Source organism: Macaca fascicularis, chromosome 4 (assembly GCF_037993035.2).
Source record: "Macaca fascicularis isolate 582-1 chromosome 4, T2T-MFA8v1.1".
NCBI classification, from domain to species: Eukaryota; Metazoa; Chordata; class Mammalia; order Primates; family Cercopithecidae; genus Macaca; species Macaca fascicularis.
The window spans coordinates 132,546,292-132,565,273 of NC_088378.1; the positions used below are offsets into that span (position 1 = coordinate 132,546,292).

The 18,982-nt window shown below is 52.0% G+C and overlaps 1 protein-coding gene across 5 annotated transcripts in view; it reads right to left on the minus strand.

Annotated features, from left to right (window-relative positions):
* Nucleotides 1-18,982, minus strand: part of GLP1R (glucagon like peptide 1 receptor) — a 42,341-nt gene that overhangs the window by 21,173 nt on the left and 2,186 nt on the right. For all 5 annotated transcript variants that reach the window (XR_012434480.1, XR_010586425.2, XR_010586424.2 and 2 more), the window contains exons 2-5: nucleotides 13,171-13,267; nucleotides 12,086-12,193; nucleotides 4,121-4,239; nucleotides 3,651-3,757 (exon numbers count right to left, since the gene is read on the minus strand). Coding sequence is in view for 2 of the 5 variants with exons in the window: in XM_045390807.3 (XP_045246742.1) it covers nucleotides 3,651-3,757; nucleotides 4,121-4,239; nucleotides 12,086-12,193; nucleotides 13,171-13,267 (431 nt within the window). In the remaining 3 variants the exon portion in view is untranslated. The remainder of the gene's footprint in view (nucleotides 1-3,650; nucleotides 3,758-4,120; nucleotides 4,240-12,085; nucleotides 12,194-13,170; nucleotides 13,268-18,982) is intronic.

The window sequence follows — 18,982 nt, forward strand, 5'->3', positions numbered from 1 at the left end:
GGACCAAAAAATTACAGAAAAATATTTCTATGATTTGAATGTTGTGTTCCTCCAAAATTCATGATAAAACTTAATCCTTAATGCAATAACAGTATTAAGAGGTGAAGCCTCCAGAAGATGATTAGATCATGAGGGCTCTGCTCTCAAGAATGGGATTAGTGCCCTTGTAAAAGAGGCCTATGTGAGTTTGTGAGCCCTTTGCCTTCTGTGATGTGAGGGCATAGTGTTCACTCCTTCCCCACCATGTGAGGACACAGTGAGAAGACACCATCTCAGAAGCAGAGAGCAGGCCCTTACTAAACATCAAACTGCTGGTGCCTTGATCTTGGGCTTCCCACCCTCTAAATTGCGAGAGATAAATTTCTATTATTCAAAAATTACCAAGTCTAAGGTATTTTGTTATAACAGCAGACACAGACTAAGACAGAAATTGGTACCGAGAGTGGGGAGCCGTGAAACAAATACCTAAAAACGTAGAAGTAGCTGTGGAATTGGGTGGTGGGCTAGAAAAAAGTCTATGTTTCCACAAATGGCCCATACAAGGTGATTCTGGTGAGAGCTCAGAAGAAGATGAGAGCTATGTAGAAAATTTCTATCTTTGTAGAGATTATCTAAGTGGTTGTGAACATAATAATGGTAGAAATATGAACAGTAAAGGCCATTCTGACGAGGTCTGAGATAGAAATGAGGAGCATTGCATTAGAAACTGGAGGAAAGGCCATCTTTGTTATAAAGTGGTAAAGAATTTGGCTGAACTGTGTCTATATCCAAGTGTTTTGTGGGAGAAAAGACTTTCGAGCAATGAAAGAGAATATTTGGTGGAAGAAATCTCTAAGCAAAGTGTTGAGGGTACAGCATGGCTTCTCTTGACTGCTTATAGCAAAATGTGGGAGGAGAGAAATGAAAGATGAAATTTATAATCAAAAGAGAAGAAGAACTTAACGATTTGGAAAATTCTCAGTCTGGTCATATTGTAAAGAATGCAAAAGCATGTTCAAGAGACAATGCCAAGGGTGTGGCCAAGTGAACATTTAATAAGCTTAGTATGGATAGAGGAAAGGCAGGTGCCATTCATCCAGAAAGTGGAAGAATTACCCTGAATGCATTTCAGAGATCTTTAGGCACAGATGTCAGAGTCTTGAGAGCAGAACAGTTCTGGGGGAGGAGCCCTGGACAATGTGAGACATTGGAACTCACTGCCCAGGGCCACCTCCTGTCTCTGCTCCCTACACTGGGGTGCAGTGCTCCTTGGCCACCCTAGCTGTGGCTCAAGTGGGCCCAGGTATAACTCAGGCCATCCCTCTGGAGGACATAGCAGTAAACCTTGGCAGTGCCCATGTGGTGCTAACTCTACACACACAGAGTGCAAGAGCTATAGGGAACATAGCTGCTTCTTTGAAATCCAGGAAGACCTAGATTTCAAAGGATATCCTGGAGAGCCTCAGGGCCTGGGCAGAGTGGAGATTTCTAATAAATCTATAGTAGTTAAGGCACAGGGGCGGGGCCGCTACAGAGAGTCCTGACTAGGGCAATGACTAGCAGAGTCATGGGGGACAAGATTCTCTCCCAAGACCCCAGACTGGTAGAGCCACCAGCACACAACTCCAGCCTGAGAGAGCTGCCACATGAGCGGAATCCAGCAAAGCTGTGGGAGTGGGGCTTCGGGGAGACTTGGGGACTCAACTCCCACCTCTATATCAGGAAGGCAGGACACTGAATCAAAGAAGATTATTCTCACGCTTTAAGATTTGATCTTGTTTGTCCTGTTAAGTCTGGATTTACTTGGGACCAGTTACCCCTTTCTTCCTATTTCTCCCTTTTTTGATTTTAATTTTAATTCTTTATTTTGTTTCAGATAAAAAATAAACAATTGTATTTATTTAATGGTCTCTTACATTGCTCAGGCTGGTCTCCAATCTCTAGCCTCAAGCAGGCTTCCCACCTTAGCCTCTCAATTAGCTAGGATTACAGGCATGAGCCACCACACCCAACCCTTATTGCTCCCTTTTGAAATGAGAATGTCCATCCTATGAAATAAGAATGCCTGCCCCACCATTTCATTTTGGAAGCACATAACTTCGGTGATTTCATAGGTTCACAGCTAGAGAGAAATTTCCTTCAGGAGGAATCATCCCTTGAGTCTCACCCGTACCTGGTTTAAATGATATTTAGATGAGACTTTGGGCTTAGACTTTACAGTTAATGCTGGGATGAATTAAGACTTTGGGGCCATTGGGATTAAATGAATGCATTTTGTATGTGAGAAGGACAGGAATTGGGGGGCCAGGGGCAGAATGCTATGGTTTGAATGTTGTGTCACTCCAAAATTCATGTTGAAACTTAGTCCCCAAGGCAATAGTATGAAAAGGTGAGGCCTTTAGGTGATTCGGTTGATGAAGGCTCTGCCCTCACGAATGGGATTAGTACCTTATCAAAGAGACTTGAGGGTGTTTATGAGAGTTTTTCACCCATTTGCCCTTCTGCCATGTGAGGACACAGTGAGAAGGTGTCATCTTGGAAAGACAGGATGAGCACTTACTAGACATGGAATCTGCTGGTGCCTTGATCTTGGACTTCACAGCCTTCAGAACCATGAGGAATGTATTTCTGTTATTTAGAAATTACCCAGTCTAAGGTATTTTGCTATAGCAGCAGGAAAAGACTAAGACAAGTATGTTCAACACACTATTAAAAATACACAGAATCTTGCTATATATTTCTATAGCTACTCACAAATGTGGTAAAAGTACAAGGAAATGTTTGGGAATTCAAAGAGGCACATTCAGGGCTTACCTCTGAGGGGCGTAGGGCAGGGAGAGGGATGTGATCAGAGAGGGTTGCCCAGAGAAGTGTAACTATGAGATGTGTTATTTCTTAGGCTGGATGGTGTATGCATGAGTGATCATATCAGTCAGTCATTGCATTTTTGAATCACTGGAATAATTTGTAATAAAAGAGGAGAATATTCATTGAGTGAATGCATTTATTGAGCACCATGTGCCCAGGACTGTGCCAGGTGCCTTGAAGGTGGGAGGGGGAATGCCACCTCTCCTGCTCTTGCTGCCTGGTGTCCTGAGGTCTCATTCTCTCAGAATTCCTCCCTTCTTTGAACCCAGTCCCCCAGGCCCACCTCCACCAAGTACAGAGGAGTGGGAAGAACCTGATACTCTGTTCCCAGTTCCTAGTTTGGAAGGAATGTCTCATCTAGGTTAGACCTAAGGAGGAACTTTTCCACTGGGGCTGAAAACCCCCAAAGGGAGGAGGATCTCTAGTCCCCAAGATCTTTTCTAAAATCATACTGACTTCTGGATTATTAAAGTTCCATATGTTCATTGGAGAAGATCTCCTGGGATTTTCTGTAATCCCATCACCGACAGTTAAAGTTCTGAGGTTGGTGGTGCATGTGTGGTATTTTTGTTCTTTTTTGCAGTACATATGCACACATTTACACAGTGGAGACTAGACTAAGAACACAGTATCATATCCTGTGTTTTCAACCTCATATTCTAAGGTCAGGGCTCTCTGGAGAGCTCTTAAGGGAAGGAAGAATGTGCCGCGCTGTTGCTTTGATTTGGTGTTGGGCTGCTTCATTCCTCTATGTGGGGGAGTTAGGATGAAGCGGCCCCCTCCTGGGGTCCGGGCTACCTTACCTGAAGCCAAGGAGGATCGCAGAGGCGATAACCAGAGCAGAGAAGGAGAGTGCGTAGCCCACCGTGTAGATGATGTAGAGGGACAGGAGCTGCTCCTCCGGGGAATTCTGTGGCACACAGGGGACATAAGTGTACATGGGCAGCCCATGGCGCTCTTCCCACAACCTTCCTTCCCATGGGACAGAGGCAGAGTTTGGGACCCAAGTCAGGACTCACCAGGGATACCGGGACCAAGAAAGAGAATAACCGTAACCTATGGCGATGGTTCTTGGATATCTCGGGCCCCGTTCCAAGGCCAGAGAGGTGAATACATACCACCTTTGTCCAGAAAGCATGGTGTACAAAGCCCCCAGAGGCAAGGGGATAGATGAAATGACCGCAGATGCCCCCACCAAAGCCAAGGGCTTTTGCTCCAGTGAAGCCAAGACACAGCTCCCCGCCCCCTGGCTCAGAACCCCGCCTCAACTCACTCTCTCCCCTCGCTTGGACTCCTCACACTCCGACAAGTCCCTCCAGGGCAGGCTGGAGTTGTCCTTCTGCAGCCAGAGGCCTTCAGCTGTGCAGAACCGGTACACGTGGCCCTGCGGCACTGGGGTGGGGAGACCTGGCCCTGAGCCTCAGCCCAGAATAGGGCAGCCTGCCCAGTGCTAGATGCCCCCCTTCCTCCCCAAACCTGAGGGCTATCCCTGCTCCCCCAGAATGGACCACTCTGAGTTAGTGACATCCTTTTCCCTTCTTTACACACAGACACACACACACACACACACACACAGACCTGGACCTTCCTCTCCTGTCATATACCCTGTTGGTCCAGGGACAAGATGGGGTCACCACGGTAGGGGCTCCTCAGCTCCACCCTCAGCCCTGCCTCTCAGCCACCCTAGGACACAGTTTAATGAATTCATGCCTTTGAGATGAGACGAGTTTAGCTCACATCCGTGTCCCTGCCTTCAGCCTCAAATCACACTACTGACAAGGTCTGGCACCAACCAGCAGCAGTCACTCGCTATTTCTGATTTTCAGGACTCAGCACCCACCTCCCTCCCACACTCCTTGGGGAGAGCAGACCCTGGGAACAAGGTTAACACTGAGTTCCCAAGAGAAGGGAAGGGAGGCAGAGCACCAATCTGAGAGAGAGAGAGAGACACAGCCCTGCCCATAAGAAGTCCTAATCTGATGGAGGAGACACAGACCTACCTACAAGGACCTCCGGATCTAAAAGGAGTACACAGCCTCATGGATATATGCAGCCTTGGCCTTTGGAGATCCCCCATAGAAAAGGGGAAGACCCAGCTCCTACCTTCATGTAGACTCTAATTATATGTTGGAAATGGAGATAGCCCTTGGAGAGAGGGAAGGATCCAGCCCCTGTCCTCAGGCAACTCCCCTGTCTGAGGATGGTGGCACCGTCCCTGGCTTCAGAGAATCAAGACTCACACACAAAAAAAAAACAAAAAAGACCTCAGAAAGGAACAGCATAGATGGAAACTAACAGAGATCAAACACAGGCCCTGCAGAGGCGAGGTGGGGCATGGCCTGTGCCCATTCACATCGCAGCAGAGGCTGTCCCCCGCCATGCCCCATGTCCACCTACCAGGGAGATGGCTGACCTGTGGCCTCAGGTTTGATGTGAGGCTGATAGAGGCCACTGCTTATTTGCATCCAGGAGGAAATGCCTCATTCCTAGCCTCCCTGCAGGGGAACTTAAGTTTGACACCAGGGCCAATGAACTTGGGACAAAGGGCACAGTGAGAGGGTGTGGGGGACATTGACCTGTAGGGAGCACAGGGGGACCAAGAAGGGAAGCTGTAGGCAGGATGAACTTTAAAAGAGTTCAACATTCTAAAAGTCTAGAAGATTTTTTAAAGACCAGCTTTCCCAGCTGTGGGAGGAAGGAGGGAATGAGGGACAGAGAAGGGAGAAGACACCAGAGGCCCACTGAGGGTAGTGACTGGTCAGTGTTCATGTGGAGAGACAGCAGTCAAAACTGGGTCTTGGCTGGGCGTGGTGGCTCATGCCTGTAATCCTAGCACTTTGGGAGGCTGAGGCAGGTGGATTGCCTGAGCTCTAGAGTTCGAGACCAGCCTGGGCAACACGGCGAAACCCCATCTCTACTAAAAATACTAAAAATTAGCTGGGTATGGTGGTGCACTCCTGTAGTCCCAGATACTCAGGAAGCCGAGGCACAAAAATCACTTGAACTTGGGAGGCGGAGGTTGTAGGGTTGTAGTGAGTTAAGATCGAGCCACTGCACTCCAGCCTGGGCAACAGAGTGAGACTCTGTCTCAAAAAAAAGAAAAAAGAACTGGGTCTCCTGAGAAGAGGCTTTATTAAAGAGTGTGTGTGTGTGTGTGTGTGTGTGTGTGTGTGTGTGTGTGTGTGTGAGAGATAGGGACTATGGCAGCCCCAGGGCCTGACCCTCAGGGGTGCAGGACAGGGGCAACCATCTAGTCTGGGGGTTCTATTTTTCGCCCCAGCAAAAAATGTGGCAGGGACAACTTTACTGCAGAGTCCGATGACAGCCCTCTTACAGCACTGTCAGCAAGGCCTGCCAATGGACCTTGCCCTTCCCTAACCCTGATCCCAGACACCAGGACAGCCTCCCTGCTCTTTCTTCTCCTCCTTCCCAGCTCCTTTCCCAGACAAACCCTGAACCACGTCCCTCTTCAAGACACAGACATTATCTGGTGACCCAGTGGGGCGAGTCAGCTTGTGGCATGACTCCTTCTGGAAGAACCTGCATTTTAAAAGACACTTCACCTGGGAGAAAAACAAAAACCTGAAAATCTAATGGTGAAACTGACAGCAGTGGGAACGATGGTGTTCCAATACCCTTCAAAAGCATTTATGAACAAAATCAGGCGTATCCCCAACGGCAGAGAAGGGGAGGCACATGGTCTGATTTTAGCAATGTGAAGGGCCCCTCTCAAGCCCCCAGATGCCTCTCTTATCTGCTGCATGGATGCCTGAGATTCTTCACTGGGGCCAAGTCTTCTGACATGAGGAAAAATCAGTGTTCTCCTGTAAATACCCCCAAAAGCAGTGATGGGAACCTGAGCTGACTCCATGCAGAATGAGATGCTGTCAGAGCCTGCTCTAGCACCCTGCTTTGGTGGGAGGAAATGGGGAGAAAGGAAGAAGGCTGAGGGGCCAGGGAAAAGAAGACACAGCCATGGAACCGCTGGCACACAAAACATCTAAAGACCCACATACCCAGGACTCAGTCTGCAACCATATGATGATAGTAAGAACCACTTCCCACAGCTGGCACAGGACCTGGCATACAGTAGGCACTGCCTTGTTGCAGGTTCCCTCACAACATGCTCCTTATACGCTCTTTCCGTAGGCTGCGCCTTCACAGAACCAGTTTTTGAACACCTACTGTACACCTGACACCTTTGGACATTATAACCACCTTTCAAGGTAGGAATGGTTAGTCCCATTTTACAGATGAAGAAACCGAGCCTCTGAGTGGCCATGTGACTTTCCTAAGATCATCAACTAGAAAGTAGCAGAGTCAAGACTAAAACCCCCCAGCTCTTTGCCTCCAGAGGCCTAAAATTAGCGGCCAAACTTGCTGTTAATAGGAAAGAACGTGGCATGTGCCATTCTCCTCTGCCCTTCCTCTGGGCTCAGATTTTTCAACATTCAGTCTCCTGCCAGCAGGCCCTCTTGCCAGTGCAGACCCCCGGCAGCTGCACCATTCCTGTGCCCTCTGTTCAGAGCCAGGTGGGAGGGTGGGGAGGTGGTGTGTGCACAGATGTGTGCATTACCGGCACAGAGTCAAAGGATCGCTGTGTCCCTCGCTCAGCAAGCCTGTGCAAGTGCATCTGTCAATTACCCTTCATTAGCATCAAATATTAAAAGCCAGGCTGGTTCCTGGCTGGGCCCATGATCCCCAGATGCCCATCTTGGCTGGAGGTGGGGTGGGTCAGGGCATAGCCCTACTTATCAGCCAGGCTTTATCTGGCTTGGGAGGAGCTGGTAAATCACAGCCAGGGATTTGGCTCAAGGCTTGTCAACACAGGGAGGCAGCCCAGCAGCCACATGCCAGGAGGCCCAGGGATATTTCATTAAGCCAGACCCTGCTGCTGGAAATAAAACCCCCAATTAAACACTTCTCCTCCCGGAAGCTGATGCGGCGCCTGTAATCAAGCTAACAGCCGCCCTTCCACGTGGGTGCTGGCACTCAGGGCCATGGAGAGCTGCTCATGAATCCATTAGCTCCTGCACCCTGGCAACAACGTGGCCAGCAAGGACTACTGGGCCCCATTTTACAGATGCAGAAGCTGAGACTCAGAGAGGCCAGGCACAGGGCCTCCCCAAGGGAGTGAGATGAGGGTCAAAGGCCAGGCTCGAAATGAAGGCATCAGCTCAGGGCCAGGGTGAAGGGTACTGTAGAGCATCAGGGCTTAGGAGAAGGAGCTCAGGTTCTGAAAAACACAGACCCAAGTTCAAATCCTGGTTCTACCTTCAACCAGCTGTGGGACGTTGGGCATGTCCCTTCACATCCTCAGGCCTCAGTTTCTTTATCTGTAAAATGGGAAGCATTATGACTTCCCAGAAGATAAAACATGTGAAGTGCCCAGTACATAGTAGACCTTTGAAACATCCTCCCCGACGCCAGTTTCTTGAAGGGGCACTTCTTCACTAAGACTGGAGATGGAGCTTGTGACACCACTTCAGCCAGAACTCCTCTGGGGACAAGCTTGGGCCCAGTCTCCGCTTGGCAACCCCAGGCTGTTGTAAAAGCCCCCAGGCTCGACATTACTCAGGGGAGGCACCTGCCAGAGTTTCCAAGAACTGTGAGTTACAGGTTATTTTTAAAGCATTTTATGACTCTCATATAATTAGAACTAAGCTAACAAACAGGTAGGGATCAGGAGGGGGTGTAGCTAATGAGGCCGGAATGATTTGTAACCAGCAGATCAGCTATTTATGGGCAAGCAAGGCTGCTGAAGGGTCCTCGGGCGGCCAACAGGCTCTCTGAAGCCACTTCAGCCTTCTCCTCCAGGTCTCGTTTGCGCCAGTCATTTCCTTTGAACATCTTCTGTCTTTGACTCATCTGCTCCTGCTCTCTCTGCACGATCCTGAGTCCCAAGTTCTCAATTAGAGGGGTCAGAATTCAAGGGCTTGGCTGGCTTCTCCAGGACACCGTGTAGTTCTGAGGCCGGTAGCCTGGCCCCATGTCCAAGGTGCTGCCTGGAACCCTTGCTCCTTGGAGGAGCTTCCTTTTCCCTTCCGCATCTGCCTGTTCTTTCAGGTCTGGCCCCAGTCCCACCTGTCCCTGGAAGACTTCCTAATGGCGCCACACTCTTGGCAGAAGGGGTGGCTCTGGCCTCCCTCAGTACCACTGCTTGGGCTGCTGAGCCGACCTTCAGCTCCACGGAGGGGGGTTACCCCTTCTCCCCAGCGCACACACTCACACACCTCTAAGGTCTCAGTGGCATCCCTAGCTCCTAACATGACCCAGCTCAAGGATCTGGTGATTATTTTGACTTTTGCTTTTTCTCAGATCACCCACTCCTCTGCTCCATTCTGAACTCTAGAAGCCTGAGCCATGGGACAGCACCCCTTGGCTTCCCTGGCCTCTGCTGGGTTGGGCCAGTGGGAGGCACTGGCAGAAGATGGAAGGGCAGAGGGAGGGAGAGAGATGCTAGGTGTTCTCCCCTGCTCCCTCCCTGCCTTGATTTGAGGTCTGCCAGTGACTTTGCCCCTCTGTGGCCACAGCCCTGCTGGTAGCTTTTCCATTGTAGCCCAGCTGTCATGGGGATCCCCAGCCCCATTCTTGCCCCTTACTTCTCAGGTCTAGGGGTGCTCAAGCTTTCCATTGTTGTAGTCCCTGGTGCTTTATATGCCTTATTGGTCCCTTTACCTTGCCCAGCCTCTGAAAAGGACCCCCGTCCCACATTAAATTCTCTCCAAATTGCCAACTGAGCATGTTTTCTGCCAGGACCCCCTTCCTTCTCCCTGACACCAGGGCACACTGTGACGTTTCTCCACAGGCTACTCCCTTGATCAGCCCAAGAAAGCTCCAGAACTGTCCCCTTCTTCAGAACTGCTCCCACACACCTGGGTGGGGGTCAGGGAAGCCCCCGCTGCCAACCTTTGCCAAAGAAAGCTCCAGGAGAGGCCACAGACAGCAATTATGCAGCTTGAGCCTGTGGCAGGTGTCTCTGTGCATCCCTAACTCAGGGAGTGGGGAGAGGGAGGCAGAGTCGGTGATTCCGAGTGTCAAAAAAGGGAGTAAATTAGCCTGGCGAGTGGCGGGGGGAGGGGGTGGGGGAAAGGCTGGCAGGGGGCCTGTGCCGTGGCCGTTATCTTCATGGAGAAAGCAATAAAACCATGTACACTCATAAATGGGCACCACCAGGACCTATTTCCTGCTCAAATAAAATTAAAGGTGATGGATGGAGCTGCAAGCGGCAGGCAGAGCTGGGGGCGGCTTAGTGCTGAGTGATGGGCCCTGTCCTACGCCTGGCTCCCTGGGGTCTAGAAGCCCGGCAGACGCTGGCCAAGCTGCCAGTCTCAAATCTATGGGAGGCAGAGAAAGCGTGTGTATTGCAGGAAGTCAGGGAGGTATGTAGGGAGGTGGGAAAAATTAACAGCTACCGTTTCTCAAGGCCCTGTGGTCCTCCCCACACCCATGTCACTTGGCTCTATCCCATCTCCCAGATGAGTCAAGCAAGGCACAGAGAGGTCTGGCAACTTGCTCCTGCTCATACAGCTAGTCAGCGGAACCACCAGATTGCAGAGTTCATAGGAGAGGGCAGGCAGCTCATCCCTGTCCCTAGAGGTGTGCCCAGACAGCAGAGGGCATCCAGACCACTCACCTGTCTCCAGGCCAGAGCCACATGCAAGGGCACCCCCCAACCCTCCACCAAGGAAGCCTTTGGTGCAGCAGTTAGCCACACTGACTCTAAACCAAGCTTCTGGGTCACCCACTAATGGCTGTGTGAGCTTGCAAAAGTCACTGAGCACCTCTGTGCCTTAGTTTCCTCATCTGAAAATGGGAGGGTAATCAGAGTACTTGCCTCAGAGGGTTGTGAGGATGGAAAGAGTGTAGCGTGGAAAGTGCTTCCAACAGGCAGTATTGGAGAAGGCAGGCCACTGATGGGCCCAGGCTCCCACCTCCTTCTAGGTCCAGGCTCTCCCTGCCCCTTGGGGAGAGGTGAGGGTGGACAAGGAGACAGCACTTTTAGGAGACCTGCCTGGGCCTCATCTGACTTCAGTCCTACGTGCCAAGGTGAAGTTTACATTGGGCCCCACCAGGCCACCTCCTCCAGGAAGACTCCTGGCTTCCCCAGAGCATAACCTCATGCCCACACTTGCTTCTGAGCCAGTTGCTGCTTGGGTTCTGGCCCCTTCAAGGTGTGATGATAAGAGCATGAATTGGATTCAAATCCTGGCTCTACCATTGACCACGTCATTTGGAACAAGTGACTTAAATTTTTGTGCTTCAGTTTCCTCATCTGTACAGCAGGCATAACCACAGGGTAGTTATAAAGTCCTGCTTTTAGGGCAGGACTTGGCATACAGTATGTACTCAATAAATAGTGGTGGTGGTGGTGATGATGATGATGATGATGATGATGACAGGGAAATATCTTTTCTCCCCTTTTGGAGACTGGGAGCTCCTTGCCACGAGGGTGCTTGTCTCCTGTTATCCCCCATGGTGCCTGGATGAAACTGGGCTCAGTAAGGGAGGCTGGGATAGATAGGGGGGCACATTAACTAACCCTCCGGTCAGGGATCCGCTTGCAGCCTCTGCAAATCTCTGTACCCCCAATGACCTTCCCACCTACCCAGTCACACCTCTCCCAGTACAGGGTCCCCCTCGCAGGCAGGAGTGAGCTGAGGAGGGCTGAGTCTGATGGAGTTGGTTACCCCACCAATGCCCTGATCACTCCTCCCAGTGAACCCCTAGAGAGTGAGGAGATAGCTAAATGTCACTAATAGGTATGGGCCACCTGCAGACACATATCATACATACATGTATACACACAGCAGACACCCTGGATAGCTTCCCTCCCCGCAGGGGTCTGTCCCCACCTAGCTCCTTTCCTGACTACTGGATTGGAGGGGATCGTGTTTTTCTTCAGACACTTACTTTCCCTTCCCCACACACCTGCCAGCACTGGCCTCGCACCCAGACTCAGGTGGCATCTCAGGCCATCGTGAAACTTATCACTGCTGGCCACTCCCCTCACCCCAGGAAAGGCAGGCAGACCACTCACTAGGAGGCCTAAAGACATTCTGGGTGGGGAGGGCTGTGTCTCAGAGGAAAGGAAGCAGTGCCTCGACCCCAGCCTCCTGGATACAGGGGAAGGTGGGGGAGGGGGCTCACCACTGCTGACCCAGGGCAGGTACCAGGTGGGGGAGGGGGCTCACCACTGCTGGCCCAGGGCAGGTACCAGGTGGGGGAGGGGGCTCACCACTGCTGGCCCAGGGCAGGTACCAGGGGCAGCTGACATTCACGAAGGAGCCTGGCTCCCCATCTGGCCAGCAGGCATATTCATCGAAGGTCCGGTTGCAGAACAAGTCTGGGAGCAGAGAGAACAGTCTCTGAGTCCCTGCTTGTGACTGGCCATGGTACTTTCCTTCCCTTCCCCAAGACCCCTCCCCTCCTCAGAGGCTGCATGCCACTAACCTCTGCTGAACACTTACTGTATGCCAAGCACTTTCCCCACCCAGCAAGAGCCAAGCAGGGGCACTTGCCACTTATCAGTGGCAGGATCTTGAGCAAGTAACTGAATGTCTGTTTCCTGATCTGTAAAACAGGAGTATTTCCAGCCCCATAGGGCTTTGTGGGATCGAGACTGTATGCTACATAGATAATGGAACATAGTACGTGCTCAACGAACAATCACTACAGGCCTATTCTTAAATTGCACTTCACAGATCAGAGGGAAATGTTAGCTCACCTTCCCTCTGATCTCACCTAAGATAACCTTCTTTAGGTCATGTGTTATAATTACAGTCAGGATTTCAACCTAGGCCCAGCGGGCTCCAATCCTGTGCTCTTTAAACCACCTGGTGAACTCCCCGAAACATTTCTTCCTGTAAATACGTTTGTGGAGCCCTCAGTCCATGCACAGGCTGGGGGTGCTGAGGACAAAAAAGGAAAGGCCAGGTGCGTGCTCTGAGAGGCTCTAGCTGGGGGTGGCTGGGGGCGGGAGGGAGGCCACACAGATAAGACAGCTAAGACAGAAGTAAGACAGCAACCCCAAAGCAGACTACAGCAAACGAGTAAGAGCCAAATGATGGCCGAAGTTCTGGGGAAGATTTTCTGGAGGAGGCAGTGCTTCCGCGGACTTTGAAGAACAGGAAGACTTTGGTCGATAGAAAGGAAGGTATCCAGGTGAAGGAGTAGCTTGGACAATGAGATGAAGGCAGAGGGCAGGGGTGGTGGCATCCTACAGAGGCAAATGAGTCCCAGTCACAGACATGGGTTCATCAGATTCCTCCAGGAGTTCACTGGGTGGGGAGCACTAAAGGTGGGGTGCTCCCCCGGACTCACCTGTGGCGGGAGGTGGGTCCTCAGTCAGGGAGCGCTGGCACTGGCGTCGGTATTCTCGCCATTTCTGCACCGTCTCCCAGAGGGACACAGTGGCACCCTGAGGGGAGGCATACATGGGAGGCCTGTGGGTTCAGCCAGCCCCTCTCCTCCCCCCTCACCCCCAACACACTTGGTTTCTCGATCTCCATGAAACCTGAAAGCCCCAAACTCTGCCAGGCATCAGCCACCTCTGAAGGAGAGTGGGAATAAGTCACTGCCACCCAGGAGCTCCAGGTGGATGGTTCGACATCTTCATTCCTCCCAGGGGACCGGTGCACAGCTTGATGTGTCACAAGTACCCAGCAAATGTCTGCTAAATTGATGCTTTTGGGGAGGTGGGTGGATGAAGGAGGAAAGGAGAGTGTGTGCCTCATTCCTGGTCTCTGATTTCACTTAGGAGAGAGACTTTCTGAGGGCCCAGGACTCTAAGCTCCTTCTGGTGCCTAGTCAGCCTGCCTGAGGGCTTCTTTCACTTTCAACCATTCTAGAAGGAGACACACAGGCCAGAGTGGGAGAGGAACTGAATCAAGGGTGCACAGGCCCCCCCAGGAAGCAGAGTTAAGGCTAGAATCTGGAGTCCTTCAGATCAGTGACCATGGTGGAATATTGGAAGGTGTGCGGGGGCAAGCGGGGCGGCGTTCAGGGCTACAGAGAACCTGGATGTCTGCCATTAGCATTCCTCCTCCAAAATGCACTCACTTACAAATGCACTCGACACAGCCCCCCCATGCTCCCCTCTGACACAACCACCAAATCTAATATTCAACCCAGCTTCTATCCACCCAAAGGAAGAGTCCTGAGGACATGAGGTGAAGGGGTCAGGGAGGTTGCAGACCACTGAAGTCACGCCTGCAATGGGAGGGATCTCCCTCACCTGTGCATAGGGAGAGCTGAGCCTCCACTTCCAGTAAGGTCACCGAAATGGCTTTTTAGCACACAGACCCAAACAGACCCATCCCACTGAGAATCCACCGTTCCTTCTCAGCGTTTTTGTGCACTTCCTTCAGCTATGTCTTGGGATTGTGGTTCTGTTTAGTTTTTTCCTGAACAGCCTTAAAAATTATAAATATTCGTCCTTTAGAGGCTGCAGATGCTGAAATGACCCAAGAGCCCCATGTATAAAATGTAGGACCTATACATAATTTAAAACAACATTTTGCCTTTTGAAATCACAAAAATGTCCACGTGTGCTGAAATTAAAATAGCTTCTTTACAGAAGCTTGCCCCCTTGCCTTGTAGCGTGCTGGGCACACGCTGGATCTGGTCTCGGGTTCTAGCTGGCTTATCTCGCACCTCCCTGAGAGACTTGGGTTGCCTTGCTCACCCCCTGCTGCCTCGCAGGCCCCTCGGAAGGGCCCAGCTCACTTTGAGCCCCAGCAGCGTCCTTGGCATAAGTGTGCCGAGGCCGCAGGGGCTACCCTGAAGGACAGAGCTCGTCTGAGGGCAAGGGTCAGCTGTATTTGCTTGGGGAAAAAAAGAACAAGAAATCAAACATAACAGCTGCAAAGGTGTTGTCCATGATATTAGCCACAGCTGAGGAGGTGGCACAGTTTTCATCAGAGCAAGTCCTGGTGGATCAACCCCGCCGCCCTAACCCCTTTCCCTTCTCCCTTCTTCCCTCTTCTCCCGGTAAAGGGCTCTTCCACGCGGCCCCAAAATGCAGCAGCTGCTGGGGGTGGAGGGCAGAGAGACAGAGAAATCCCCCTTAGTTTCTGTTTCTAGAATGAAAGTAGACAACGCACAAGGTCACTGCTGGGAACTGGGGCAGAAGGTGTGTCTGGGACAGGCAGAGAGGCTGTGGAAGCCAGTTCTCCCCAGAGGCGGGGGAGGGGTTAACGACCTCGCCATGAAGGCCAATCTGGCCTCCGGCACCCCAGGGCAGCGCTGTCACCTACTCTGAGCAGAGCTGTGGACGTAAAACTATCTTCAGACTGGGGGTCCCTGACGATGGGACTGTGCCTCCCCTCAGACTGGGGCTCCCTGAGGACGGGCTGCGTCCCGCTCAGACTGGGGCTCCCTGAGGACGGGCTGCGTCCCCCTCAGACTGGGGCTCCCTGAGGATGGGGACGCGTCGCCCTCAGACTGGGGATCCCTGAGGACGGGGCTGTGTCTCCCTCAGACTGGGGCTCCCTGAGGACGGGGCTGTGTCTCCCTCAGACTGGGGCTCCCTGAGGACGGGGCTGTGTCTCCCTCAGACTGGGGCTCCCTGAGGACGGGGCTGCGTCTCCCTCAGACTGGGGCTCCCTGAGGACGGGGCTGTGGCTCCCCCTTAGGTAAGGGATTCCTGACAGTAGGAATATCTTGTCCTCTCCCTGGATGAGTTCAGGGTTTCTAGATACCCTGGAGCCTTCATCCCAACCCTGCAGGCACACACACAGACTTCTGGCCTCTCCCACACCTCGTATTTACAGAAACCGTAATGGTGCCAGGTTCTGGGTGGTTGTGGGTGGAGGGGAATGCAGGGAGTATAAAGGTGACTGCAGGAGTCCTGCCTGAGAGAGTCCTCAGGCTACTTGGGGGTGGGGGTCAATGCGTTACAGGACAAGTGACATAACAGGGAAGCCAGTGGGTGAAAGTGTTCAGGGAGTGGTTGGGGCAGGGCTCAGTGTAGACTCAAGAGGCCTGAGGGACTGGGGACTGTGAGGTGGGGCTGGGGTGAAGGGGGTTGGGGGTAGACTGGGCTAGCAAGGAGGAGGGTAGGCATTTCAGCAGGAGGGCACAGCAGGGAAAAGGCACAGGGGTGGGGACATCAGTGCTCTGGGGAGCAGAGGAAAGCTGTGGACTGTTATCAGGAGGATTTTGGGGGGCAGGGAGAGAGTGGTGGCAGGCCCTGGGACAGATGGGAGGTTCTGGTCTGGGGAAAGGCTGGGTAAATGAGGCTGGGGTCACCCAGTGCCACAGGGCCTGGGTGCCCAGGTAACATAGTGGAGGCTGAACAACCCTGGGCTCGGGCTCAGATCTGGGCCTGGACCTGGCTCACCCAGACATTAGGTTTGCAACCGAGTGCAAGAGTTGTATGTTTTAGCCTCAGCTTAAACTTGTGCAAATGGGAACAGCAGCCCCTCCCCCATGAGACGGCTGTGAGGACTGAGTTAATGCTTAGGATGGTGGGCACATGGAGAAGGCTCAGTCAATGGCAGCAATCCCCATGATTTCTGCTGTTTAGAGGAAAGAGCAGAGTGGGAGGGAGTGACCAGGCTTCCTGGGGACTGGGGCCGCACCCCTTCCTCACTTCTAGGATCAACACATTCCCAGAAAGAGGAAATTAATATATTTTCACATCCAATGACCAATCATTCTGCTTAATTTGTGAGATCTTCCAGCAGTAACCACAGCCAATGGCAAAGTGAAGCAGGGAGGAGGCTTGGAACCCCATGCCCTGTGAGGACGGGCAAGGCCCTGCCCAGCAGGGTCCCCCACTCCTCCATTTCATCCTCCCACAACATAAGTCCCTGCCGCAAGCCTGACAAGGTGGGGCTGTGGGTGCTGGGGAGCGGGGAGGATGCAATCCCGATGTCCCTGTCCCTCACAAGGCAGCAGAGCTGACGAGGAGAGCAGGGCAGGGGTCAGTGGGGGTCTAAGGGGCCATGGTAAGGGCAGGATGGCAGTTTCTAGAATCAAGACTTGACAGGCTTCATGGGATCTCTCTGAGGTGGATGAAGGCACATGGGGATGACGCCTGCTTGGAGGTTACAAGAAGGAAGGGGCATCCCTCAGATTCAGGAGTTTCGGGAGGAAGCAGGAGACAGGAGAGAGGACACCAGGAGGGAGTGGTGTGATCTACAGGAAGGAGCTCTGGTCAGCGATTTACAAGTCCTTGGTCTAAATCCCAGCTCTGTTAATGCAGGACGGTGGGACACACTTTATCTTTTTGGACCTCAGTTTACTCATCAGTTGCCAGTTCCGCCACCTGTAAAATGGGCATATCATTCTTCTCAGAGACTGTACAGATCCAACAAGATAAAGCAGGTGAAAATCTTTGTGACTTCTCAAGCCCTGTACGAGCAGGCAGCGTTGGAAGGAAAGACAGCAGAGAAGGAAGCAGGTGGAGCGGAAGCCCCCGGGGTGGCAGGCCTTCCAACACCCCGGGAGGGGGCTCCCTCTCCCAACACTGGCTGCCAACCTGAAAGGCGCCTCCTATTTCTCAGCGTGGGTAAGTGTATCAGATTCTTTCCTTCTCTGGGGACCATTTTGGTTGACGGGAAGGAGGACAGAGATCTTGGCCTCTCTGTGCCATGAGGTGGGAGACATGCAGGAGGGCCTCTCAGAAGGAGGAAGAAGGGATTCCAATTCAAATTTCTGGAGGCCCCCAACCAGGTCCAGCCCTTCAGGTTCCCTGGCATCTCCTCCCAGGACCCCAACCTCCTTCCTTTATGTTACCTCCTAGAAGTCAAATCATCCCTTCCATCAACAGGCTCCTGTCTCTTTGACTGCCCCTTGTTTTTCTTTCTTTCTTCTTTTTTTTTTTTTTTTTAAAAGCTCAGAGCTTACAATCCATTTTTTTCCCTAAGGGCTTTAGATATCTGAACGAAAGGACAGGAAAAGGAATACTACACACATGTTCTCACAGTCACAAAAACCCCCACGTGGACACTGTCACACGCATCATCACACACGCCCCCATGCACATTCCCAATGCTGAGACACTAACACAGATTCTCTCCCACCACACACCATCACTCACAGACTGCCAGGTACACACTCACATGCTGAGACACTGTCCCCAACACACACACACACACAGAGGAACGCACAGACACTCTCGCAAGCACACTATCTCCCCTGCACATATAGACACACACTAGTTGACACCCATTCACACACCAACATGCCACACACACACACAGACACACACACACACACAGACCCTCCCACAGACACAGTATGACATGCAGGGTCACAAACACATAGACACTGTCAGATGCACAACTGCATGCTGAGATGTTGCACACAGGGACTCATACCCACACAGACTGTTACACACACGGTCACTCACATATACCTGGGAAATGGGGGCTCATACAGCTCACTCCCTTCTCCCCCTGATCTGTCTCAGTCTACCTGTCTCTATCTCTGCCCCCACCACCACCACCACCAACACACACATAGGCATTTTCCTAGGGGCAGGCTGCCGCCGAGGAAGCCTGTTTTGCCTTGGTGCAGGGCATTCGAGGGCAGGATGTGGTTTCTTGGTTGCTCCTGCCCCAGCCCCCAGCCTGGGTTCTGTCCAGAAGGAAGCCCAGATTAGAACAATGTCCACTCTGACCAACGCTCAGCCCTGGACTCCATCCACCATTCACTAGAGTACAGAGACCCAGGGTCTCCAAGAGCCCCTCTCAGTCCTATCCTGCAGCCCTGGAAAACACTTCCAAATCCCCAAGGACAAATGGGTCAGTTCCCCCATTTGACTAAAGTGACTAAAGCTGCCATTTCAGGGTGCCAGTGTCCATCCCCTCCATAACCCTGTGTGATAGAGTTTATGATCCCTATTTACAGATGAGGACACAGACTGGGGATAATCAAATATGCAACTCAAGATCACCAGCTAATAGCAGTCTCTATATTTGAATCCAGTTCTGATTTTAACTTTGAGTGCCAAAGGCTTGCCTGTCTCCTCAGTAGGCCCACTCCCTCTCCGGGGTCTTGGACAGGTAAGGACCAGGGTAGGGGAGTGAGGTTTCCCAGCAACAATGAAAGAGTGGCCTAGGGCACCTTTTCCAGAAGTCGACTCAGCCATCCCCCTACCTGCAGGGATGCTGCTTCCAGCCTCAGC